At 42.5% G+C, this 26,795-nt stretch overlaps 1 protein-coding gene across 10 annotated transcripts in view; it reads left to right on the top strand.

Annotated features, from left to right (window-relative positions):
- The window catches only part of LOC116744200 (zinc finger protein 805-like), a 59,002-nt gene that overhangs the window by 15,998 nt on the left and 16,209 nt on the right, over positions 1 to 26,795 (top strand). For 3 of the 10 annotated variants that reach the window (XM_032613617.1, XM_032613611.1, XM_032613610.1), the window contains exons 1-3: positions 12,860 to 13,258; positions 15,679 to 15,805; positions 23,946 to 24,041. In XM_032613617.1, the coding sequence (XP_032469508.1) occupies positions 13,229 to 13,258; positions 15,679 to 15,805; positions 23,946 to 24,041 (253 nt within the window). In that variant the 5' untranslated portion in view covers positions 12,860 to 13,228. Of the gene's footprint in view, positions 1 to 1,831; positions 3,283 to 12,850; positions 13,259 to 13,419; positions 13,590 to 13,694; positions 15,872 to 23,945; positions 24,042 to 26,795 lie in introns of those variants that run through there. The other 7 variants (XM_032613618.1, XM_032613613.1, XM_032613615.1 and 4 more) reach the window with 7 other exon arrangements.

Genomic DNA, 26,795 nt, shown 5'->3' with positions numbered 1-26,795 from the left:
AAATAAATAAATACATATATATATATATACATATATATATATTTTTTAAAAGTGGAGTTACAAAGTCATACTAGCTCTTAAAATTGCCCATGTATTTACCTTTATCAGGATCTCTGTTTCTTGGTATAGCTTTGAATTACTGTCTAGTGTCCTTACATTTCACCCTGGAAGAATTTTCCCTTAAGAATTTCTTACAGAGCAGATCTAGTGGTAACAAACTCCTTTAGCCTTCATATATAGGAATGTCTTAATTTCTTCCTCACTTTTTTTTTTTTTTGGCCGTGCTAAGCTGCATGTGAGATTTTAATTCCCTGACAAACCTGCACCCCCTCCCCTGGAAGCATGGAGTCTTAACCACTCGACCACCAGGGAAGTCCCTCTTCCCCCCTCTTGAAGGACAGCTTTGCCAGATACAGGATTCTTACTTGACACTTTTTGTTCGTTTTACACTTGAATATATCGAACCACTGCTTTCTGGCCTCCCAAGTTTCTGATGAGAAATCTGCTGATAATCTTATTGAGTGCCCCTTGTATGTAACAAGTTGCTTCATGCTTGCCATACTCTATCTTTGGCTTTCAAAAGTTTGATTGTAATTTTCTCAGTGTGAGTCTCTTTATTTTTCTTGGAATTCATTGAGCTTCTTGGATGTTTCATCAAATTTGGGAAGTTTTCCGCTATTTCTTCAAATATTCTCTCTGACCCTTTCTCTCTCCTCTTTCTGGGACTTCCCTAATGAGTATGTTGATTCATTGGGTGTATCACAGGTCCCTTAGGCTCTACTCACTATTTTTCAATCTTTTCTTTTTTTCTGTTTCTCAGACTCAATATTTTCCATTGTCCTGTCTTCAAGTTTGCAGATTATTTCTTCTTCCTGCTCAAATTTTTCTTTGAATCCCTCTGGTGAGTTTTTCATTTTAGTTACTGAACTTGTTGCTCCTGAATTTCTTTTTCATTTCTTTTCTCTTTTTTTGTTTGCCGCACCACATGGCTTGCGGGATCTTAGTTCCCTGACCAGGGATCGAACCTGGGCCCCCTACAGTGAGAGCATGGACTCCTAACCACTGGACCACCAGGGAATTCCCTCTTTTTCATTTCTTTTTAGGTTTTCTTTTTTTGTATTGATGGTTCCATTTTGTTTTTACCTAGTTTTCTTGACTTTCTCTGTATCTTCCTTTAACTCCTTGAGCTTTTTTAAGATGGTTATTGTAAAGTCTTTGTCCAATAGGTTTGCATCAGATGTTTTTTAGGAACAGATTTTGGAGAGGTTCCAAACATAAGCTACTATGTCCTCAGACTCGTTAGCCTCCTGGCATTGATGTATGGCAATATATGCATGAAATATTGCCAACCTAAGAATTTCACCAAGTCTCATTACATAAGCACAGCTGATTAAATCAGTGCCTGTATGACTCAGTCTCCTGCCCTCCTTCTGTTTCTGGAGGTCTAGTTGTTATCTTATGGCTTAAAACCCCAACCTTCTGATCACATAGTTGGGCTTTCAGGCTTTGCACTGAGTCATCTCTTCACCATGAACTCTCTGTGAGCCCAGATGAGTTACTTATTTGCATAACTATCCAGTCTGGAATTGACCGTGTCTTTTTCCAGCCCCCTGTCCTCTCACCCAGCTAGTTCTCTGGGTCTCCCTTTCAAGGTGCCAACAGTCCAAGGATCAGGAAAGAAAGAAATTGTTATCCTGGGATTCAGAGGTCGGGAAACATGGCAGACACAGAGACACTATTTCCATCTTCATTTTTTTCACTGAAATACTGATTTTCTTTCTTCCATGTTGGCATTATTAACAGATCTTTTTGTGTATTGAATTTCTTTCAGGTGACAAAGGAAAGCCCAAGGCCACAGAACCTACCACTTGTGAGCCAGCCCTGTCTGAGGGAGTCTCATTCCAGCAACAACTAATACAAAGAGTTTCAGAGGACTCCCAGTTGGGCCAAATCAATGATCAGGAAGGGTCACTGGAAATGCAAGAAGGACACTTGAGACCAGAGATAGAACCCCAGAAGGGCAAGCTCCCTGGGAAACCAAGCTCTGAATATGGCAGCTTAGGGACACCTGGTGGTGTGTGTTCAAAGATTGTAGAGGAGCCAGTCCCTCCAGGAGGTGCTGTCCATGACCATGACTCATGTGGATCTGGTAATGATCTCATGATTCAGGAAGAGGAAAGTATTTTTAAATGCAACGAATGTGGGAAAATTTTTAATAAGAAACGCCTCCTTGCTCGACATGAGAGGATTCACTCCGGAGTGAAGCCCTATGAATGCACAGAGTGTGGGAAAACCTTTAGTAAGAGCACTTATCTCCTTCAACACCACATGGTCCACACCGGGGAGAAGCCCTATAAGTGCATGGAGTGTGGCAAGGCCTTCAACCGCAAGTCACACCTTACACAACACCAGCGGATTCACAGTGGAGAAAAGCCTTATAAATGCAATGAATGTGGAAAGGCCTTCACCCACCGCTCCACTTTTGTTTTGCATAACAGGAGCCACACTGGAGAAAAACCCTTTGTGTGCAAAGAATGTGGAAAAGCCTTCCGAGATAGGCCAGGTTTCATTCGACACTACATTATCCACAGTGGTGAGAATCCGTATGAGTGCTTTGAATGTGGCAAGGTCTTTAAACACAGGTCATACCTCATGTGGCACCAGCAGATTCACACTGGGGAGAAGCCCTACGAATGCAGTGAATGTGGGAAAGCCTTCTGTGAGAGCGCAGCCCTCATTCACCACTATGTCATCCACACTGGGGAGAAGCCCTTTGAGTGCCTCGAGTGTGGGAAGGCCTTCAACCACAGATCATACCTCAAGAGGCACCAGCGGATTCACACTGGGGAGAAGCCCTATGTGTGCACTGAATGTGGAAAGGCCTTCACCCACTGCTCCACTTTTATCTTGCATAAACGGGCCCACACTGGAGAGAAACCTTTTGAGTGCAAAGAATGTGGGAAAGCCTTTAGCAATCGGGCAGACCTCATTCGGCACTTCAGCATCCACACTGGAGAGAAGCCCTACGAGTGCATGGAGTGTGGGAAGGCCTTTAACCGCAGGTCAGGCCTCACCAGGCACCAGCGGATTCACAGTGGAGAGAAGCCCTATGAATGCCTCGAGTGTGGGAAAACCTTCTGCTGGAGCACAAACCTCATTCGACACTCCATCATCCACACTGGAGAGAAGCCCTATGAGTGCAGTGAGTGTGGAAAGGCCTTCAGTCGCAGCTCATCCCTCACTCAGCATCAGAGGGTTCATACTGGGAGAAACCCTGTCAGTGTGACAGATGTGGGAAGAACCTTCACAAGTGGGCAGTCCTCAGTCAATCTTCAAGAACTCCTATTGGGGAAAGACTTTTTGCATGTAACCACTGAGGAAAATCTTTTGCCAGAGGAAACATCTTACTCAGAATCTGATCATTCATACCAAAGAGAAACCCCACAATTTTCTTCCCTGTGAAAATACCTATTGCAGGATATCAGTTGTCATCTAAAGAGTCGTATTGGAAATTGACCCAACCTAGAGCCTTACTCTACATCTGAGAATTCATCAAAGAGAGAGACCCAGTGGTTATTATGCACGTAGGAAAACCTTCAGCTACATCTTTCTTCTTAGTTTACACTTCAGTGTTATCTCAGGAATTTTTTTTAAAAAGAAGGGAGAGACTTAAAATAGAAAATGAACTACAAAATGTTTCTTTCAGACTTCCTTGCCAAGCTATGGCACTTTGTCATTGATTCCTTAGTTAATTGGCAGGAGGATAGTTTTGTTTCCATGGTAAAGAACCTAGACTCTATGTGTCTTGTATATACATTCATTGCTATCCAGTTTAAAGAGAGTTAGGTCTGAAAACTTTCATTGAACATCTCCTTTGTTCTAAAACATTGTCTCTATTCTTAAGGACCTTAATTTTTTGGTTTGAGCCATCAAATGCCTTTATATTTAAGGAGATAAGAATACACATATGAATGGGCATGTTCTGTTGAACCATTTTAGACTATTTAGGCTTTGATTCTTTAAAAACAAACCTTTTCATGTGGTTTTAAAGACCTAATACTCAGACTTTTTCTTGGTCCTGTACTATTTTATTGGTTTACTAATTGCTCTAGTTAATGTGGTAAATCTTTTAATCGGGTAAAGTGAGTCCTCTGTCTTCAGTCTTCTTATTTAAAACTGATTAACATTCCTCGTTACTTTGAATTTCCATGTAAAATTTTGGATAAGCTTGTCTGTTTTTACCAGAAAAAAAAGCTGTATTGAATTTTGATAGAAATTAAGTTAAATTGGCAGATTTATTTGTTGAGAGTTGGCATCTTTGCTGTTTTGAGTCTTCCAATTCATGAAAACATTATGTCTGTACATTTATTTGATATGGCTTGATTTACTTCATTACTATTTTATAAGTTTCAGTAATAGGTCCTGTACAATGTTTTTAAGATTTATATACAGGTGTTTTTGTTTTTTTTTTTTTTTTGTTTTTTTTTGGTGTTTTTGTTTTTTGAGTAATTATAAATGGCATTGATTTTTAAACTTTGAATTTCCACACAGTCTTTGGTAGTATACAGAAATATGTATATTTTTCATGTTATTTTGTTATCCTGCAACCTTGCTGTTTCTTTTGATAGAATGCTTGGGATTTTCTACATAGAAGTATCATCTGCAATTAGAGACAGTTTTACTTCTTCCCATCTGTATACCTGTTATTTCCTTTTCTTGTCCTACTGCACTAGCTAAGATTTCCAATATGATGTTAAATACTAGTAGTGAGAAAACATGTTCTTGCCTGGGTCCTGATATTAGGGGAAAAACATTCCAATTTTCATCATTAACTATGGTGTTAGTTGTAAGGTTTTCTTCATAGAGTTTTCTTTATCAAGTTTAGAAAGTTTCCCATGTTCCTAATTTACTGTGTTTTTTTTGTTGTTGTGAATGAGTGTTGAACTTTGTCAAATGCTTTTTTTTGTAATCAATTGATAGAATCCTGTGTTTTTTCTTCTGTAGCCTGTTGATATGATGTATTACATTCATTTGAGATTTGAATGTCGAACCAGCCTTGTATGCTTGGAATAAGCCCCACTTGGTCATGGAGTATAATTATTTTTATATATTATATTACAGTATTAAATATGCTAGTATTTTGTTGAGGAAGTTTTCCTCTAATTTCATGAGTGACAGTGATATGTAGTTTTCTTTCTCTATATATATTTTTTTCAATTGTCATTGTTTGGTTTTGGTGTCTAGGTGATTCTGGCCTCCTAACATGTGTTAACAGGTGGTGTATTATTCACAAGACAGTGTGTTGTATAGAATTGGTTTTATTTGTTCTTTTAATGTTTGGTAGCATTCTCCAGTGAACCATTTAGTCCTGGAGATTTTTCTTTTGGATGCTTTTTAATTATGTATTTATTTTATTTAATATGTATAGAACTATTCAGAGTATCTATTTCATATTGGATAAGTTTTTATAGTTTATCTTTTTCTAGGAATTGTCCCATTTCATCTAAATTTTCTTATTTGTTTAAAGTATTCCTTTATTATCCTTTTGATGGCAGCAGAATCTGTACTTATAGCCCCTGTTTTATTCCTATTATTGGAAATGTGTTAACTCTCTTTTATCTTTGTCAATCTTCTTAGACATTTATCAATTTTTTTGTTTCAAGGAACCAGCACTTTATACCATTTTTTCCTCTATCTTTTCCTAATTTCACTGAATTATTATTTTTTTCTGGTCTTTATTATATCCTTTCTTCTACTTGCTTTGATAGTAGTTTCCTTTGCAGTTTCTTGAGGTGGGTGCTTAGGTTATTGATTTGAGGGTTTTTTTTTTCACTTTACTAATGTAAGCATTAAGTTCTATAAATTTCCCTCACAGTACTGTTTTAGCTTCTTGTCTTATGTTCTAATTACATTTCATTCAGTTCTAAATATTTCTTTATTCGAGACTGTCTAACCCATGGATTATTTAGAAGGATGTTGTTTACTTTCCCAGTGTTTGGAGTATTTTGTGCTTTCTTCTGATTTCTTTTACGTTTGATTTGGCTATTTAAATTTTTGGAGGTTTGTTTTATGACCCAGGATATTTGATGAATGTTCAGTAAGGCTGCTTGAAAAGAGTGTGTATCCTACTGTCATTGAGTGGAGTTTGTATATGTATGCACTAGATACTGTTCATTGATGGTGTTTTTCAGATTTTCTATATCTGCTGATTTCCTGCCTCATATTTTTATCAACAGCTGAGAAAGGGGTGTTGAAGTCCTGCAGTTTAATTCTAGAATCGTCTCTTCCTCCTTTAAGTTCTGTCAGTGTTCACTTCATGTATTTCAAAGCTCTGTTGTTTGGTACATACACATTTAGAATTGCTGTGTCATCTTGGTGTAATAACCCTTTTATCATTATGCTTTCTTTTTGCTCCTCTAAAATTTTTTGCTTTGAAGTATACTTTATCTGATATTAATATAGCCACTATTGAGTTTTTTGGTTAATGTTTGCATGGTTTATATTTTTCCATAATTTTATTTTCAACCTTATCTATATTGTTACATTTGAAGTAATGTAATATGTGAATATTGTGAATAGCATATACTTGGCTCATTTTCTTATATCCATCTTACTGATTTCTGTTTTAAAATTGGTATATTTAGGCCATTTAAGTTTAAAATAATTATTGATATTTTTAGGGCTTACAACTACCATTTTATGATGTTTTTGTTGCTCTGTTTTTGTTTGGTTTTGAGGGGGTACTTTTTGTTGTTTGTTTTGCCTTCTTGTGGGTTACTTTAATGTTAGGAATTCCACTTGATATATCTGTGATGTTTTTGAGTATATCTCTTGTATTTTAGTGGTTACTCTAGGTATTGTATTGTACATACATAACTTATCACAGCCTACGGTATCAACACTTTAGCACTTTGACACGTAGAAACCGTACTTCCATTGGGTACCTTTACATTCCCCATTCTTTTAATATAATTGTCTTAAGTATTTCCTTTTCATATACTGAACACCATATTGGATGATGTTCTTTTTGCTTCAACTGTCAAACAATTTTTACAAAACTCAGAAGCACAGTCTCATTACATTGTTCTTTCTCCCTTCTTGAAATCTCAAGTTTCTTCCATTAACAGTTTCTTTTTAAATTTTTTGCCCCATGAAAATCTATAGCCTGTCTTTTGTGCAGATTTTCTGGTAACAAATGTTTTTGTTTTCCTTCATCTAAAAATGTCTTTATGTCTCCTTCATTCCCAAAGGATATTTTTGTGGGATATAGGATTCAGGGTCAGCAGTTCTTTTCTTTTAGTACTTGAAAGGCAAATAAGTAATTTCCTTCTGTCTTCCAGATGGGAAATCTGATCTGTTTCAGTTGAGAAATCTGCTGCCATTTGACTCATTATTTCCCTATCTGTAATGTATCCTTTATGTCAAGTGCTTTGAAAGTGTTTTTTCCTTGTATATAGAGTTCAGAAGTTTGATTATGATGTAACCTGCCATAAAATTTGGAGGGCTTGTCCTGTTTGGTGTTTGCTCAGCTTTTCACATTTTGTGGTGTATGCCACTTGGCAAATTTGGGAACTTTTTAGTTATTCTTCAAATAGTTTTTTTCAGCCCTTTGTTCTCTTGTTCTTGTTCCATAGGATTCTCAGGCTCCCATCTTTTTGTTTCCCCCAGTCTGCTTTTCTCTGTTGCTCACATTGATTAATTTCCATTGATTTCTCTTTGAGCTCACTGATTCCTTCTCTCTCATATATAATCTGCTATTGAGCTCATCCAGTGAACTTTCGTTTTGATTTTTGAATTTTTCAATTGTCTGATTTCCGTTTGGTTCTTTTACACATCTTCTATTTCTTTGCCTAGTTTATGATGCCAAAGAAGGACTCTGAGAAAACAAGCAAAACTGTGTAGTCCAAAGTCAGTGGTTCTCTGGTGGTTTATCTTGATACTGGAATAGAAATCCTGAAGTATCTGGAGGAATGGAAGACCTGCCATCTTCTGTGTTGTTATCCACAAATATTTCTCAAGAAAATAAAACTGGGCAACCTTCAGATTGTTCAGAGTTGTGTTCTCCAGGGAAGATTTGTGTGTAAAATTTCCGAGCTCTCTAAGGCTTGTTATAGCCTCAAAGGAGAATGGGCTACTTGTCTTCCAGGTTCAGTCTTCCTCTTTGTTGTTGAACACATTCTCCCATATTCCCCAACTTGTATAGGGCCACTGTCTTTCTTTTGTGCCTCTACTTCTTGGTCTTTAAATTCTCCCTCTGAATCCCCTTCTGTCCTCACAATCTATACCTGTGTTCCTCACCCCCAAGCACTTTCTGCCCTACATGTGTATTGAGCTCTGCCCTTCTCTTTTCTCTCACAGATACACCCTGTGTGACTGTTCTGTCCACTGCCTGTCCTCACCCCATCATGTCCCTTTCGCTCCACTGACAACTAAAGAATGACCTCCACCATGGTTGCCTGGCTTAAGCAGGTCTCACAAAGTTCCCTTTTGTCCTCTCTCCTCCTCCCGCCCTCCCATCACTGTTGGACTGCTGCCCACCTCTCTGACTTGAAGGTCCTTTCCTGGTTTCTGTGAGTTCTTACCCTTCTTCAGAGAGTCTGTGTCTTTAGCCCATGTATTAAACAATGTGCTTCCCAGGGTCCATCCAAGGTCATTGCTTTCTCACTTGTGGTGTGTTCCATGAGTGAGTTAATTCCCACTCAATGCATTTTATACTCAGTGATCTACAGAGTTCCCCCAAATCTGTGTCTCCAGGTTGAATATTTCTCATGTCTGTTACCCTCTGTTCATACTTCCACACCTTCTGTGTATTCATATACACTGAGTTTATGCATGTGTCATTTGGCCAAGACCATCACCATAAGGATGCACCCATAATAATTCTAAGAGCAAGCAAACGTGGTATTACTGTATATCAGCCATTGTTTTGAATGTTTAAACACATCAACTCTTAACCCTTGCAACAAGTCTATGTGATAGGTAATATCATTTTACAAATCAGGAAACTGAGGAACAGAAAGATTAAGGAGTTTGCCTAAAAATTGTACAGTCATTACAACGTATGAGATTAGGGATTGGAGGCCATTTAGGCTGGCTGCAGAGTCCATACCCTTATCACTTTCCTAGATTCCTTCTTGTAGAATCTTTGTTTTCCTGATCACAATTCATTTTTACTAAAACGGATCAAATAATACTCATTTGATCTGTAACCCCCTTTCTCATTTTATAGTACATCTTGGCCATCCTTTCAGTTTGAGTGAGAAACCAAACTCAGTCTTCAATGGTTGCATCATCTCTTGTAACTTTGTAGGAAATATAATCTCTGAGGAAGCAGGGAGGTAGAAAAGGGCTAAGGTTGGCATTTGGTTTTAGACATTGTGTTTGAGGTGCCTGAAAAAACAATCTCAGTGAATTCCACTATCTTCTGTCTTGTTGACAAAGCCAGACACCTCACAGCCATTTTTCTTTTATCATCCTCACATCCAGCCACTGTCTGATTCTGTTCACTTTACGTTTTTATTTTCCTCAGTAGACACTCAATATATGTGTGTTAGTGAATGGCCACACAGTAGTGTATTTTTATGTTTGCCTCCCTCACAGTTTACACAAAGCTGTGTGTATAGTTGGCACAGTATATGACTTATGTTGACCACAAAGAGAAACTATATGGGCTTTTATGGACAGATCTATAAGACTTTAAAAGTCATAATGAATGACTGTGTTGAAAGTCCTCAAGACTACCCAGGTTTATGACTTACTAGGAAGCATCAAAGGACTCAGCATATTATACTGAACATCGAAGGTTTATGACAGCACAAGAATACAAAGCAGTCTCAGTCAAGGGAAAAGATACAAAGACTGGAGTCCAGAGGAAACCAGGGACAAGCTTTAGGAATTCTGAGTGCTTAATTTCTGTCAAGGAATTATGACTGCATGTGTGAAATGTCTACTAGGGAAACTTACTAGAACCTCAGTGCCTATGATTTTTATTGGGCACTCTGTCTAGAGCATAACAGAATTCTAGACCTCCAGAAGCATAACAGGTTAGCAGCATAAGCCACCTCGTTTACACAAACAATAGGTGCACTGAGCCATTCATCATTTCTAGGAATGATAGGAAGCCTCCCGAAATCTAAGGCCTCAAACTTTAGCCAAGGGCAAACTTTGAAGCTCAAATGATAGCATGCTATATTAACTCTTCTTCACAGTGACTTAAATGATACCTAAATGTTGAGGAAGTTCAAATTTCTTTAACAAATACAGTTTGCTACAACAAGAAATAAGTCATAACTTTGAGGTGAAGGCTTATATACATGTAAATCACTGTAACGAAAACAATCAGTTATGTCAGAGTGGAAATTCTTACATAGTGGTCAAGACTTAATTTAGTGATGACAAAATATAGAGAATGTCTTGTGAGAAAGAATCTTGCCTCTCAATAAATCTGTGTCTATTTAGATATGTCGTCAGTGGTTTGACTTGCAAATATTCCCTTTATTTGTTTTTATTTGTACAAAGATGTAACGACCAGGTCAATGCTGTGTATTTCCATTGCCCATGTGTCAACAGTTTCTCATTTACTTTTTGTTCCCACTGTTGAAACTTGTAGCCTTTGACTTCAACAAAAAAATTAAAGAACATGGGGTCATAATAATTCCTACATCATTAAATGTGCATAACTGGAGATTAAAGGGTTTGTTGCAGGCTTAGTCAAGTTCATGGACCTGTCTGTGAGTTTTACTGAGATGGTATGGGAGCATTTGGTCCAGCTGGGAGGGCCCTCTACAGAGACGTGATGCTGGAGATCTGTAGGAATCTGGTCTCGGGGAGTATTTGCCTCTCCCCTTTGTACTCATACTCTGGCCCGCAGACTGCCTTTTCCTGTCTTAGTTATCGGATGCTGAGGTGCCTCTGGAATGCTCAAAGACGTCATCCTTGAGTTTTGAGGGTTAAAGATTTGTGATCTGTTCACAGGTATGTTACACACCTGACAATTGAATGGTCTAAGCTAAATTGTAAATGGGCACTATTTTCCCTTCCTTGGAGCAGTGTCAAGAGCATGGACCCTCTAGTCAGACCACTGGTTACACTTCCTGGCCTTGTTCTAACGAGCTGGATGACTTGAAGGAAATTTCTGTCTGCTGTGATTTTTAATTTGGAGATCCGTGTATTAAGCACATATTTTTTGTTGTGCCCCACCCCCCTTTTTAGTCTTTTTTTAAAAATATACATTTATTTATTTATGGCTGCTTTGGGTCCTCGTTGCTGCACGTGGGCTTTCTCTAGTTGCGGCGAGCGGGGGCTACTCTTTGTTGAGGTGCACGGGCTTCTCATTGCGGTGGCTTCTCTGTTGCAGAGCACGGGCTCTAGGCACACGGGCTTCAGTAGTTGTGGCACTCGGGCTCAGTAGTTGCGGCACGCGGGCTCTACAGTGCAAGCTCAGTAGTTGTGGCGCACGGACTTAGTTGCTCTGCGACATGTTGGGTCTTCCCAGACCAGGGCTCGAACTCGTGTCCCCTGCATTGGCAAGTGGATTCTTAACCACTGTGCCATCAGGGAAGCCCCAAATTGGCCATTTTTATGTCACTTTCAAAGAACAGGGTGTCAGTGCATCAAGCCAGATGTGATCTTTGAGTTGCAACAAGGTAGAGAGTCATGGACAGAGCAAGGAGCAATTCCAAGGAGGGGCTGTCCAGGTGAGCAAGTAGAAAGCAGGTATTCAAGGGATGATGGTGTTAGTAAGATCCCAGTTATCTCCCGTGGGATTGGTATTTTAGAGAGATTGTTCCACATGCCCTTCTCATAGACCCACACGTCTGAAAATGGCGAAAGACAAATAATTGAGGTCCCCAGATACACAGCGTGGCTTGTGGGCTCTTAGTTTCCCAACCAGGAATTGAACCTGGGCCCTCAGCAGTGAGATCATGAAGTCCTAACCACTGGACTGCCAGGAAATTCCCAAGAATGCCCCTTTCAGGACTAGCCAATTCTTAGAGGTAACAAACTACTCTTAGGGGCTGTTTCTTTCATGTGTAAATTAAGCAACCCAAAGCCCCTAGTTGGAAACCCTCCTCTTTCTGACTCTTACACTTAGGAGACTATATTTCTCATCATCTAAGGGCCTGTGCCGGGCAAATAAGTCAGCCCGTATGCTCCAAAACCTGTTGACAGTATTCAAACTAGCCAATACCAAATTTATCCTACCCTGCCTTATCTTTCCTGTTGAAAACACAATAAAAGCTGTGGACCATGCTTTCTTCACCTCTCTTACCTCCTGACCTGACCCATCCTGGTCTTCTCCTCGTGGCCCTTTGTGATGTGCCCGTTTCTAGGAATGTGTGAGCATAAACTACTTCCTTCATGACAATCATTCCCATTTCTGTGTATATTAACATACAAAATTAATTCCTGGGTATATTCTAGAACACACAAGGAACATATTATGACTTCTTTACAGTGGCCTACAGGGCTTTACACAGTGAGCTTTAAAGTGATACTAGGGGTGAACAGGAAGGAGCAGGTGACAGAATTCCAGGGTCAGGACACATTTTTCACATTCCTTGCTAGAAAAAAATCTGGGAGTCTGGGAGTCTTTTTCCACCGATAGAGACCATTCATGGTGTTTGAGGAGAGAGTGCAGAAGTACTGCTTTCACTGATGCTCTGAGGCAAGTTGCTCCACACACCTGGTTGTTTGCAGGGGAAAAAAATACTACGTTACCCAGAAGGCTGAGCGCCGCGTGTTTGCGCCGATGCTGGGCCAGTGATGGCTCAGGACGGGGGTGGTTTCCTGCGGCGCGCGCCGGCGGGGGCGGGACCTCCGACCGTTTGGAGAGCTGCGTCATCTATCTGTGCCGGCTGGGTCCTCCGGGGCTGTGGGTCCTGTGGCGATGGGCCGGGTGCGTTTCCCAGCCCCGAGCTGGGCAGGCCAGTGAGGAGGGTGTGTCTTACCTCCGCGTCGGTGTACTAGCCCAACACTCGCCCCGGGTCCTCCGTAACGGGAGTGTCCCGTGAGCGCCTGCCGGGGCCCCGACCCCGTCCCCGCAGCTCTGACGCGACGGCCTGGGCCTCTTGCGCATTTTGCGCCTGGGAAACAGGCTCAGAGTGCGACCGTCGGCCGAGGTGACCCCCCTAACCCCAACCCCCTCACCCCCCTGCTCTGGGCAGGAGGCGGGCGGCTGAATCCTGGAGCCGCCTCTCTGGCCCCGCTCTCTCCTCACGGTCCCGTGATGGCTGCGGCGTGGTTGGACCCGGCACGGGTGAGTGGGCCATATTGCTGGCATTGCCGCTTCTCCGCTGGTTCGGAGAGGGCTCCTGGGCAGGCTGGAGGCTAAGTAAGCCATTGGGTTTCTCTTTGTCCTCGTCGTTTACTTACAACAAGTGGCGCTGACTCGTTATTTTATCCGCGGTCTTACCACAGTTTTGGGTCTCCGACGGGTGTTTCATCAGTGCGTGAAGGATGAATGATGCTTCCTTCCTTCCCGTCACACTTAAAATTCTAGAATTCCAGCTTCCCCATCCTCCCGGCCGACCTCTGACCTTCCGTTCTTCCCTGGCTCACTGTTCTGCAGACACACCAACCTGACCATGGTAAGTTCTCTGTCCCCGCGCCCCGCCCCCAATCTTTATATTTGCACTGGCCTTTGCCTGGAGTACTGTTCCTGTATCTTTTTTTTTTTTTTGGCCGTGCTGCAGGGCTTGGGGGATCTTAGTTCTCCAACCAGGGATCGAACCTGCGCCCCCTGCAGTGGAAGCATGGAGCCCTAACCATTGGACCGCCAGGGAAGTCCCACTGTTCCTATATCTTTGCAGGACTTCCCTCTCACATCCTTCTGGCCTCTGCGCAGATGTCTCCTATTTGGAGAGGCCTTTTCTAGCAGTTAGCTTAAAATGGCCCCTTCCTGTTGCCTGTGTTCTGGCATTTTTGTGTAGGGAACCTGGCAAAATGCCTGGTTGAATTTGTCCAGGATACTGTGGGAGCAAAGAGAAAACAATGAGAAAAGAACTATAATAGCCGGCCGGCCTCGACTGAGTCCTTGCTGTTAGCAGGTAGACAGGTATAATATATCACCTCATGTAATCCTCACCTTTTCAGAGCTAAGTTCTGTTATTATCACTGTTTTGTACGAGAACAACTTGAGACTCAGAGAAGTTCAGTTTCCTGCCCAAGTTCACTGCAGTTCTTTAGTAGCAGAAACTAATAACCAGTATGTCGCCACCACAGCCTGTATTTTTACCCTCTTCTCTACGAACAGTGGAGAGGGTTGCCTGGAGGTGACACCTAAAGTAAACTTTGCAAGCCAAGCAGGCTTCCTTCCAGTAGGCAGTCTTGGCATGAACCAAGGACATGGCATTTCAGCATGAGGAAGAGTGTGGACCAAATAAAAGGTATATTGGTTGTTTAAGGAACCCCCAGAGGGTCTTTGCGATTGCCAGAATCCTCCCTACTCCCCCATCTGCTGAGACGTGTCCTGGGAGGGCCAGACGTTGTGGCCGTTGGCTGAATGTTCCATCCTGCTCAGCCAGGACAGACATCATGGCCAATCAAAGGCCATGATATAAGCATGGCTACAGCCTCCAGTGTCCTCAGCAATTCCTATTCCCTGGTCCCTGAAGTATTCTTTCCTCCGGGATACATGCTGTCAGGTCTCAGGTAGAAAAAAGAAGTGATCGCTCATTGTGGATTCTCCCTGGGAGTCTCCAAGGTTCACATGGCAGCAGGAGCTGGTCCAGGCCCTGCCACTTCCCAAGCAGGTACCACCACCTCAGGTGACTCTCCTGTGAGGTGGGTGATGATGAATCTGCTCCTCTGCCCACGTCTGCAGAATTATTTTCAGCAGTGGCTGAAATGAATATAACTGGGAAATTTATTTAAAATGCTTCACATCTTCATTAACTGTGGTTTTACTTTGCCAGTGGGTCATGGTTATGCTGTTAGACCTCAGACCAGAGGAACCTGCTTTTAAATCCTGCCTCTGATCACAACACATGTAAACTTTGGGCGGACTGGTAGAGCTCCCTGGGCCTCATGTCTCCCGACTGACATGAAGATGATAACGGCATTGACCTCACTGGCTGTGACCAGTCACCCAGTGTTTCTTTTTTCTTTAATTCTCATAACTATTATTGCTCAGTGAGAATCATTGTATTGATTCAGAAATCAACGTTCAGAGAAATTAAGCGAGGCCCCCAAGTTCACACAGCAGGCAAGTGCTGACTTTAGGACTTAGGATTCAAACCTCAGGAGTGGGTGGGACTTAAGAGCTGGGGACTTTCAGACACTTTAACAAGACATGTAAATGCCTCAGCACGAGGCAGGCACACAATGAAGACCAGTGGGTGTGGGGTACTGTTGCTGTAATTATTATTGGTATTGTTTTGTTGTCATTATTAGTCTTTCCCATTTGTCTGACACCTTAGCACGCTTACCATTCTGTGCCTCACAGTCCATGCAGGAGGGTCCCGACCTCGTGTCATTCTCCGTCGCCTCCTGCCTAGGAGGCTTCTGTCGGCTACACTGCTGTGATCAGTCTAGAGCAGTGTCTGCCTCCTGGAGTCCAGCACAGAGCTCGGCCTTCAGGGGCTGTTTGGTCTCTGCATCTTTGCCATGGAGAGAGATGGGCTCTGATTCAATCAATAGCCCCAAGACCAACACAACTGCGTCTGCTTGACTTTCCAGATGATTGTTACTTATGAGGACGTGGCCGTGACTTTTACCCAGGAGGAGTGGGGGCAGCTGGACCCCGCCCAGAGGACCCTGTACCAGGAGGTGATGCTGGAGACCTGCGGGCTCCTGGTCTCTCTGGGTAAGGCCTTCCCAACCCATGTGGGACCTGTCACTTGCTTCATTCCACCCTCCGGCTCCAGGCCTGGTGGTTGAGAAGCCCTCTGTAGCCCATCTACCCTCCTCCGCACAGCTTCAGTTAATTTCTGGACTCACCTCTTGCTGCCTGGTCTCCTTGTATCTCACTTAGGGAGGGTCGGACAAGAAACATAGTTTGCCTTTGGTCACAGCCAAAGGAGAAGGATGTGTTGGGAGGAAATGGAGGTGTCTCACAGAACCCAGAGGTAGGAATTCCTGCTGAGCTCCTTGAGGGACTGACATAGGGACTTAGAGAAGCATGATTATGCCCTGGCTTCTGGGTCTCTTGTTCTGCCTTCTCTCGTGGGCCTGCTCGTGTCACTTTGTTTTCACAGCGGTTTTTTCTGCTGCAGCTATTTTGCAGGAGGTAGTCACTAAGTCCTTGCTCTCTGAGGCTCACTCACTCCTCATCTCTGTTTCTTGCTGTATGTTTATCTTGTTTCTCTGTTCATGCTGTACTCATTTAATTCTCCCAGCACGCTGTACTTAGCAAGTAACGGAAATAGGGCCATTGTTGTGAGTCCTTCCATTGTTGTGAATGGAAGCTTAATCCATTCAACTTAAAAGGCACATCTTGGTTGTCAACAGCTCTGCTTTGCATTTTTTGTCCGTCCTTTTGTGAAATTGTTGATTAGAATAAATGATATATGATGTTCGTGCAAATGTCTCTATTTGACCAAATCACTGTGTGGGATTCCGAACCCAAGTTTTTATTTTTAGTAGTTCATGAAATGCTGAATTCTGGCGCCTCCACGTCTGCTCCTTCCTCTGGCCCTGTTTCCTGAGGATTGACTCCTCTGCTCATGTACCCCTCTCACCACCACAGCCCACTTGGTCTGAGGCTGCTGACTCCCACGGGGAAGTGTTTGCTGTTTCCTTCTTCGTGTAGCACTTGGGAGTCCAGGTTCTGGTGCTAGACCCCTGATGTCTAATCCCTGCTCTGCTGCTTATGAGCTGTGTGTTCCTGGGCAGGTTACTGAACGCTTCTGTATGTCAGTTATCTCATAGGTAGTATCTCATGAAGTAATACAGTACCTGCTTCACACGTCTGTCGTGAAGGTGAATGGCTCAGAACAGTGCGTGGTGATGCCTGGCTGTGTGCAGGGTTAGCAATTGTGACTCCTGCTGCTGTCACTACTGTTAGTGATATCATCGTCATCCTTGTTGTCATGGTCATCACCCTACACTTGGACTCAGCATTTTCTGGAACAGTGTTGTGTAGCTTTGTAGTTAAATACAGATGCCAGATGCCAGAGATGACTAGACTTTGGTTTTCATCTTGGCTCAGCCATTCATCGTGTCCATGGTTTCAGCAAATCATTTTATCTGCCTGAGCCTCTGTTTCTTCATCTATAAAATGGTGCTTATTGCAGTATGTACTTCATGTGGGTGCTATAAGGAAATCCTAAAATAGAATTTTTCATGGAAGACCCACAGGAAGGTCAATATAATGCTTTGCTTAGGACCTAAAAAAGACTTAGATCCATGAAGACATTTACCTTGTTCCTGAATGAAAAGACTCAATATTTTAAATATGTATGTCATTTCATTTCTAAATTAGTTCATAAACTTAATTCAATTTTTTTTTAATGCATTTAAATTGCTTGGCACAGTCCCTGGAATATGGTTACACCTATTAATAGTTATTGTTTTTTTAAGGCTTGTTTTTTTTTGAGCAGTTTTAGGTTCACAGCAAAATTGAGAGGTAAGTATAGAGATTCCCCATATACCCCCTCCCCCCACACGAGCATACCCTCCCTCATTCTCAATATTCTCACCAGAATGGTACATTTGTTACAGTTAATGCATCTACACTGACACATCATGATCACCCAAAGTCCATAATTGACATTAGGGTTCACTCTTGGTGTTGTACATTCCATGGGTTTGGACAAATATATAATGACATGTATCCATGATAGTATCATACAGAATTTTTTTGTTGCCCTAAGAGTCCTCTCTATTCATCCTTGCCCCCTCACCAACCACTGATCTTTTTTACAGTCTCCATTTGTGTTTTCCAGAATGTCATATAGCTGGAATCATAGAGTATGTAAGCTTTTTAGATTGGCTTCTTTCACTTAGTAATATGCATTTGTTTCTCATTTCATGGCTTGATAGCATGTTTCTTTTTAGTGCTGAATAATATTTTACTGTCTAGATTTACCATCGTTTATCCATTTACCTACTGAAGAACATCTTGGTTGCTTCCAAGTTTTGGCAATTATGAATAAAGCTGCTGTAAACATCCATGTGCAGGTTTTTATGTGGACATAAGTTTTCAGCACCTTTGGGTAAATAGCGAGAACTGTGATTGATGGATCCTATGGTGAAGGTATATTTAGTTTTTTAAGAACCCACCAAACTGTCTTCAAAATGGTGATATTATTTTGCATCCCCACCAGCATTAAATGAGAGTTCCTGCTGCTCCGCATCCTTGCTAGCATTTGGTGTTGTCAGTGTTCCACGTTTTGACCTTCCTTCCTTCCTTCCTCCCTCCCTCCCTCCCTCCCTTCCTCCCTTCCTTCTTTTCTGTCATTTATATTTATTTATTTATGACTGCTTTGCATCTTCGTTGCTGCGTGTGGGATTTCTCTAGTTGCAGCGAGCAAGGGCTACTCTTTGTTGCGGTGCGTGGATTACTCTTCGTTGTGGTGTGCAGCCTTCTCGTTGCGGTGGCTTCTCCTGTTGCAGAGCATGAGCTCTAGGCCCGTGGGCTTCAGTCGCTGTGACACTCAGGCTCAGTAGTTGTGGCTCACGGGCTTAGTTGCTCTGCGGCATGTGGGATCTTCCCAGACCAGGGCTCGAACCTGTGTCCCCTGCATTGGCAGGTGGATTCTTCACCATTGCACCACCAGGGAAGTCCCTTGACCATTCTAATAGGTATGTAGTGGTATCTTTTTTTAATTTGCATTTCTCTGATGATATATTCTGTGGAGCATCTTTTCATGTGCCTGTTTGCTGTGTGTATATTGTCTTCGGTGAGGTGTGTTTTAAGGTCTTTGTTCTTGTCTTTGGTGAGGTGTCTGTTAAGGTATTTGGCTCATTTTAAAATTGGGTCGTTTTTGTTTTCTTACTTTCTAATTTTAAGAGATATTTGTGTATTTTGGATAACTGTCCTTTATCAGATATGTCTTTTGCAAATATTTTCTCCTATTGTGTGGCTTGTCTTCTCATCCTCTGGCAGAGCAGAAGTTTTTAATTTTTATGAAGTCCAGCTTATCAATCATTTCTTTCATGGATTACGCCTTTGGTGTTGTATCTAGAAAGTTATCACATACCCATACTCATCTAGGTTTTCTCCTATAATATCTTCTAGGAATTTTGTGGTTTTGTGTTTTACATTTAGATCTGTGATCCATTTTGAGTAAATTTTTGTGAAGGGTATAAGGTCTGTCTAGGTAATTTTTTTTTTATATGTGGATGTCCTGTTCTAGCACCGTTGGTTAAAAAAACTAGCTTTGTTAGCTATTGTATTGCTTTTGTACCTTTGTCAAAGATCAGTTGACTGTATTATGTGGGTCTATTTCTGGGCTTTCAATTCTGTTCCATTGATCTTTCACCAACATCACACTGTCTTCATTACTATAACTTTATTGTAAGTCTTGAGGTTGGGTTAGCGTCAGTCCTCCCACTTTGTTCTTCTTCAATATTGTGTTGGCTGTTCTGGGTCTTTTGCCTCTCCATATAAACTTAATCAGTTTTGGATATCCTCAAAATGATTTGCTGAGATTTTGATTGGTATTGCATTGAATCTATAGATCAAATTGGGAAGAACTGACATCTTGACAGTACTGAGTCTTCTTATCCATGAACATAAAATCTCTCTCCATTTATTTTGTTCTTTGATTTCATTCATCAGAGCTTTGTGGAGTTCCTCATATAAATCTTGTACATATGGGCTTCCCTGGTGGCGCAGTGGTTGAGAGTCCGCCTGCCGATGCAGGGGACACAGGTCCGTGCCCCGGTCTGGGAAGATCCCACATGCCGCGGAGCGGCTAGGCCCGTGAGCCATGGCCGCTGAGCCTGCACGTCCGGAGCCTGTGATCCGCAACGGGAGAGGCCACAACAGTGAGAGGCCCACGTACCACACAAAAAAAAAAAAAAAGTGTACATATTTTCTTAGATTTATACCTAAGTATTTCGTTTTGTAGGAGTGTTAATGTAAATGATAATGTGCCAAAGGGCTACTAATCTAAGTCTGCTTTCAAATAACACTATATCACTTCACTGGTAACATGAAACCTTATAACAAAATAATCTTAATTCTGTCCTCCCATCCTTCATATCATTGCTGCCATTTGTTTCACTATGTAAGTGCATATATAATGGGAATGTATATTTTATACATATATAAAAATAAGCATTTATATGTATGTATGTATATGTATAAGTGTGTGTAAGCTATGTACATAAGCATAATTGAATACATTATTACTATTATTATTCTGAACACAATGTTACTTGTTAGATTGGTTAGACAACTAAAAGTTTTAACTTTACCTTCTTTTATTTCTCCTGCAGTATTCCTCCTTTCTATATTTAGATCTGAGTTTCTGACCTGTATCATTTTCCTTCTCTCTACAGAAGTTATTTTAACATTTCTTATAAGATAGGTCTACTGGCAACAGATTCCCTCAATTTTTGTTTCTTTGAGAAATTCTTTATTTCTCTTTCAGTTTTGAAGGATAATTTCACAGGGTGTGGAATTCAAGATTGGTGAGGTTTTTCTCTGAACGCTTTAAATCTTTCAACTCTCTTATGTGATTTCTGAGGAGAAATCATATGTAATTCTTGTCTTTGTTCCTGTATAGGTAAGATGTTTTGTTTTGTTTTGACCTTCGTCTTCTTTCTGGATTTTTTCTTTATCTTCAATTTTCTGTAGTTTTTAAATGGTATGCCTAGGTGTGGTTGTTTGGTTTTTTTGTTGGGGGACAGGGGTGGGGGTAGTGGGCATTTATCATGCTTGGTGTTCTCTTGGCTTTCTGGATCTGTGGTTTGGTGTTTGACATTAATTTTGGGAAATTCCCAGTCATTATTGTTTCCTGTATTTCTTCTGTTTCTTTTTCTCATTTTTTCTCCTTTTGAAATTCGCATTACTTGTATATTACACCTTTTATAGTTCTGTGGTCCTTGGATATTCTGTTTTTATCAGTCTTTGTCCTCTTTGCTTTCAGTTTTGAAGGTTTCTATTGATATATTCTCAAACTCAGAGATTCTTTCTGTAGCTGTGTCCAGTCTGCTGATAAGTCCACCAGAGGCATTCTTCAGTGTTATTTGATCTGTAGCATTTTTTTTTGGTTCTTAATTAGGATTTCCTTCAATGTGCTTACATTCCCCCTCTGTTTTTGCATGCTGTCTACCTTGTTCATTAAGCCCTTAGCATATTAATCAGTGTCATTTAAAATCCCTGATCTGATAATTCTAGCATCCCTGACATGTCAGGTTCTGATGCTTGCTCTGTCTCTTCAAATTGTGTTCTTTGGGGCTTCCCTGGTGGCGCAGTGGTTGAGAGTCCGCCTGCCGATGCAGGGGACGCGGGTTTGTGCCCCGGTCTGGGAGGATCCCACATGCCGCGGAGGGGCTGGGCCCGTGAGCCATGGCCGCTGAGCCTGTGCGTCCGGAGCCTGTGCGTCTGCGGCGGGAGAGGCCACGGCAGTGAGAGGCCCGCATACCACAAAAAAAAACAAAAACAAATTGTGTTCTTTGACTTTTAGTGTGACTCATAATTTTTTTTGATAGCTGCACATGATATACTGGGCAAAAGTAACTGCTGTAAATAGGCCATGATGTATTGGGCAAAAGTAACTGCTGTAAATAGGCCTTTAGAAATGTGGTGGGCGGGACTTCCCTGGTGGTGCAGTGGTTAAGAATCTGCCTGCCAATGCAGGGGACACGGGTTCGAGCCCTGATCTGGGAAGAGCCCACATGCCGCGGAGCAACTAAGCCCATGCGCCACAACTACTGAGCCCGTGTGCCACCACTACTGAGCCTGTGCTCTAGAACCCGCAAGCCACAACTACTGAAGCCTGTGCACCTAGAGCCTATGCTACACAACAAGAGAAGCCACCGCAATGAGAAGCCCACGCACTGCCGCGAAGAGTAGCCCCCGCTCACCACAACTAGAGAAAGCCCACATGCAGCAACAAAGACCCAACACAGCCAAAAATAAAATAAATTAAAAAAAAAATGTAGTGGCAGGGCAGGAGGGAAAGAGTGTTCTTATAGTTCTATGATTTGGTCTCAGTCTTTTAGTGGGCCTATCCCTCTGGACTGTGAATGTCACAAGTGTTTTATCTCCTCCACTAAGGTAGGACAGGATGGCCAAAGTTGACTGGAGTTGGGTATTTCCCTTCTTCCAGGCCATTTAGGCTCTGATAAAACCCCAGCAGTTTAGGATCTGGTTAACTAGTTTCTTCTGAGGACAGGCCTGGTTAAAGAGAGTGCTCTGGTATATTTCATAATTGGTTCTTTTTCCTTCCCCCCTGCCAGAAGCCCAAGGGGATTTTTCTCTTCTATTTTTTGTGGGAACTTGGTTGAGCTTCTGGAGAGAAATTTCATAGTGACTGTATCCCCTGGAGTTTTTTTTTTTTTACTGTCAGGGTTGTCTGCACTGAACCTCCACCAATCCATTCATTATCGTTCAGGTTTCCTATCCTGGCGCTGGTTCCTGTGGCAGTTTCTGCTCATGAGTCTCTGCTCTTGTAAGCTGTGACTCACTGTATTCCCGGTGTCTCCAGTCCTGCGGATAGCAGTTTACCTTGTTTCCTCCCCTCCGTTATTGATCCAAGAAGACTTGTTGACTTTTCAGTCTGTTCAGTTTGCCACTTGTTGTTAGGATGGAGTGGCGACCTGGAATCTCCTTACAGGCAGAACTGGAAACAGGAAGTCGACTAAATATTAGTTTTGACTTAACTGTTAGGATTTAAAAATTCCATGGCAATATGGCAGATAGATGAAGCACCTGGACTCAGGAGCCACAGTTCAGTGAAATCTCAGAAAGTGACATTTGAGCTGAGACCCAAAGAATTAGAGTAATCTAGAACGAGCAAAGTAGGGAAAAAAACAGCCTTCCAGTTAGAAGGGACAGCACGTGCAAAGGCCCTGTGGTTGCAGGGAGCATGACTCCTGACAGCTGAAGAAAGACTCCTTCGCTTTCCACTGCCCTGTCCCTGAGCCCCGTGCTGAGCATGTAGCAGACAGGAGTGAACATTTGCTTAGTGATGACAAACGAATCCTGAGCTTTGGTTCAGGATCTGCAGATGTGCTTTCTGTGCGGGTCCTGGTACCTTTGCCATTGATTTATCTACAGCCTTTACCCCCACATCGGTTGATATATGTTTGGGTACACATGACAGACCAGCTCAAACAGTCTACACCCTGAAAGAAGCAGCTCAGAGGTGATGCTGGCTTCCAGGTTGGGGGTACCAACCCAGGTATCTGTTTCTTTTCTTCCTTGGTTCTGATGCTCAGGCTGGTTCCCTCACAGGAGTCACAAGATGCTTCTGGATGGCAGAAGCTGCAGGGGCCTCACTCAGCCCTTCCTGAAATAAAGCTTTCTTTTTACTCAGAGCAGCTGTCGTAGGTCACCTGCCTACCTCAGATACTGATGATGCCGTTTGTGGGATGATGGAGACCAGGGCTTCTTAGCCTGCCAGGTTGGCTACTATCACCTGGGGAGCGTTTAAAATCTGATGCCCAGGCCCTTCCCAGAGATTTTGTTTGAACTGCTGTGTGGTGGTAGCTGGGCACCCCAGATGTTGCTGATGCACAGGAGGTTGAAGTCCCTGACTTTAATGAATTAGAAAACGTCTGCAGGAGGTACGTCTGAACGGTGCTGGGTTCTGTGGGATGGAGATCAAAGGGAGTTGGTGCTGTCTATGCAGCCAGCACTAATGTCTACAGTCTTCGGGGACAAAGGAAGGTGTTTTTACAGTTTGTTTCCTAGTTGCAGCATTTTGTTTGCCTAGATGGGAGCAGCTGCATTCCGAGGTCTCTTGCAAATCCTGCAGTCCCAATCTGGGTTGAGAGGTTTCTTTATTTTCACCAAAATCCTCATGTTCTCTTTTTTTCTCTGTGAACAGGATGTCCTTTGCCCAAGCCAGAGCTTATCCACCCACTGGAGCACAGCCCAGAGTTACAGACGTGGAAGAGAGGCCTCTCCCCAAGCTCCTGCCCAGGTAAGTGCCAACAGCTGGCCAAGCGGGCATCACAGCAGGTTGCAGACAGCAGGAGGACCATTGCCTATAAAATTTGTGAGAATTTTCTTGTCATGGCCTCTCTGGAGGCATGGGATCTGTGGAACCTTTTAACCTGTGGTCCTTCTACCCCATAACACTCTCCACTGCTCCTGGGGAGATGTGGGGCGTATCAGGTAAGTTCAGGCTCTCGGCTCATGTACTTGGGCTTAAAAACTAGGTGTGACACACCACACAGCCTTGTGGCCCGGGGGAAGTTCCATGATCCCGTTGTGCCTTTGTATATAAGTTTGGCCAAGGTAAACCTAGCTGTTCTAACAGGTGTATTCCAAAATCTCCATGGCTCAGCACATGAAAAGTGTTTTTCTTGAACCAGGGGTGATGCGGATCAGTAGGGAGCTCTGACCACACAGTTATTCAGGGACTCAGCTACCTTCTGTCATCAGCGTGGGACCTTCAGGGTTCCTGGCATCCTCCAGCTGGCAGAGGGAAAACAGAGAAGGGAAAATGTCACACCCACTTCCAACACATTGTTTCCACTCACATTCCACTGACAAGATACTCGACTTTGTCATTTGGTGCCTGGGGCTGGGATATGAGGCTGAGTGTTTTCAAGGAAAGGAATGAAATGGTTTGATTAGTGTGGTCTGTTACACTCAGTCTGTTCCTGAGAAATTGTAGTCATAATCGTTTCTGTCTCATTGGGTGGTTGGAGGATGTAATAGATTATGTATGAAACTGCTTCTCACTTGGCCTGACCCATAGTGAGTGGCTCAGCAAAAGTAAGCTATTAGTATTATTAACATCGTGGGATTAGTGCTAGTGAGTAATGATAGTATCTCATATTTCCTTCTGAACTGCAAGTAAACAGGGCCTTTCCAACTATGCTCTGTATCTTACCCTTTCCCACCTTCTCCATCCTCCCACACTCTGAGTGTCAGTCAGACACCCAGAAGCACTCCTCAGAAGCACTGTGTTGTGTAAAAATCTTAAGAGGTTAACTTCATGAATGCTTGGGTATGTTTAACCCATGTAAGCACCACCTCAGTCAATATGTAGAATATTTCCAGCATCTCATTGGGATCTCACGCCCTCGATAGCCCCTTGTGCTTGGTAATCCCTATTTAGACTGTCGGCACCGATTCGTTTTGACTGTTGAACCCCATAGCATGCTGTCTGTCGTATGTGTCTTCTTTTGATCATCATATCTGAGATTCTTTTCATGTGGTTACCTGGGGTTGGAATTTGTTTACTCTTAATACGGTGTAATAGCTCATTGCTTGAAAAATTGCCCTTCATTGATCCATTCCCCTCCTGATGGGCACTCCTGTTGTTTTCAACTTAATGCTGCTGAGAATATTCATGTTATGTTTTTTGGTGCATGTAAGCACTGATTTCCATTAGGAATACATTCTGGTATGTGTGCAGGTCAGGTCATGGAGTAGCTGTATGTTCAGCTTTGATAGAAACTGCCAGACAGTTCTGCAGAGTGTCTGCCCCCTTTAACATCCCCACCATTCATCTATGAAAGACTCCCATCTGTCCCTGTCCTTGGCAGCTCTTGGTAATGTTCCCTTTGCTCTTTGAGGTCTGGGGGAGGTTCCTCTGCACCACAGCACTGAAACTCTTCCTTACACGGTCACTGCTTTGCTCCTAATCTTCAAATACAGCACAACCATAAACGATCATGAGCAATGGACCACAATTTACTGAACACACCTGGCACTGTGCCCAGTGCTTTACAGACATTTTCTCATTTAGCTTTCACAACAGCCTATGAGGCAGAAACTGAGAGCCTCTCAGTTTTTCAGACAAGGAAGCTTAGACAGGAAACAGCTAAGAATTTGTCCAACATTAGCTGGCTGGGTACAGGCAGAATTTGAGTCGAGTCGTTCTGCTCCAGAGCAAGCACTCTTGACCGCCACGCCATATGAGCTTAGGACGCAAGACAGACTTTCCAGACTGTGTCGTGTTTGAGCATTTGACCCTCTTGGATTCGTTGCCCCTCTTCTCACTGGACCTTCATTCTCCTTCTCTGGTCATCACTTGAATGTTGGCTCATCGGGCACCTCATGGCTCATTCTCTTTACTCTTAAATGCTCTCCAAGGTTAATCCACACATTCTCATTCTCACATCTCCAATTTACATGCTGCCTAGTTAGGTCCCAGGTGTACATTATTGGACTAACCCATAATAAAAAATTAAAGCTAATTGATTGACTTTTTTGCCCTGTGTCTGGCACCCTCCAGAACATGGTATATGTAGTGTTTCACTTCATCCTCATAGCAGTCCTACAAGGTGGGCTCTATTTTTAGCTTTATTTTTCAGAAGAGGAAAATGAAGGCCTTTGGAGTTTGAGTGCCTTACCAGATGCCACAAAGCTAATATTGTGTTCTTTTGGAATTTGGGCCTAGGGTTTTTGTGGTCAGAGACCATGTTCTTAACCATAATACTCATGTGACCTCTAACTTTTGTTTAGTGGACCTCAGGTACAGGTTTCAGTTAATCATAAACCTTGGTTTTATGGGGACATTGTCATCACTGATTAATCAATGACCTTGATTAATTGATGTATTAATTAAATTATTTGCTCCTTTGTTTCTTTTTGAAAATAATATTCTTAACATCACCAAACTCCAGAATGAGAACATTACTCATACCGTCCTTAGTCTGGCTGCTGTAACAAGAATGCCACGGAGTGGGCAGCTCAAGTAACAAACGTTTATTTCTCGCAG

This window comes from Phocoena sinus, chromosome 19 (genome assembly GCF_008692025.1).
Source record: "Phocoena sinus isolate mPhoSin1 chromosome 19, mPhoSin1.pri, whole genome shotgun sequence".
Classification (NCBI taxonomy): domain Eukaryota; kingdom Metazoa; phylum Chordata; class Mammalia; order Artiodactyla; family Phocoenidae; genus Phocoena; species Phocoena sinus.
Note: the sequence above shows the minus strand (reverse complement) of the source record. Positions and strands in the feature narration are given on the sequence as shown.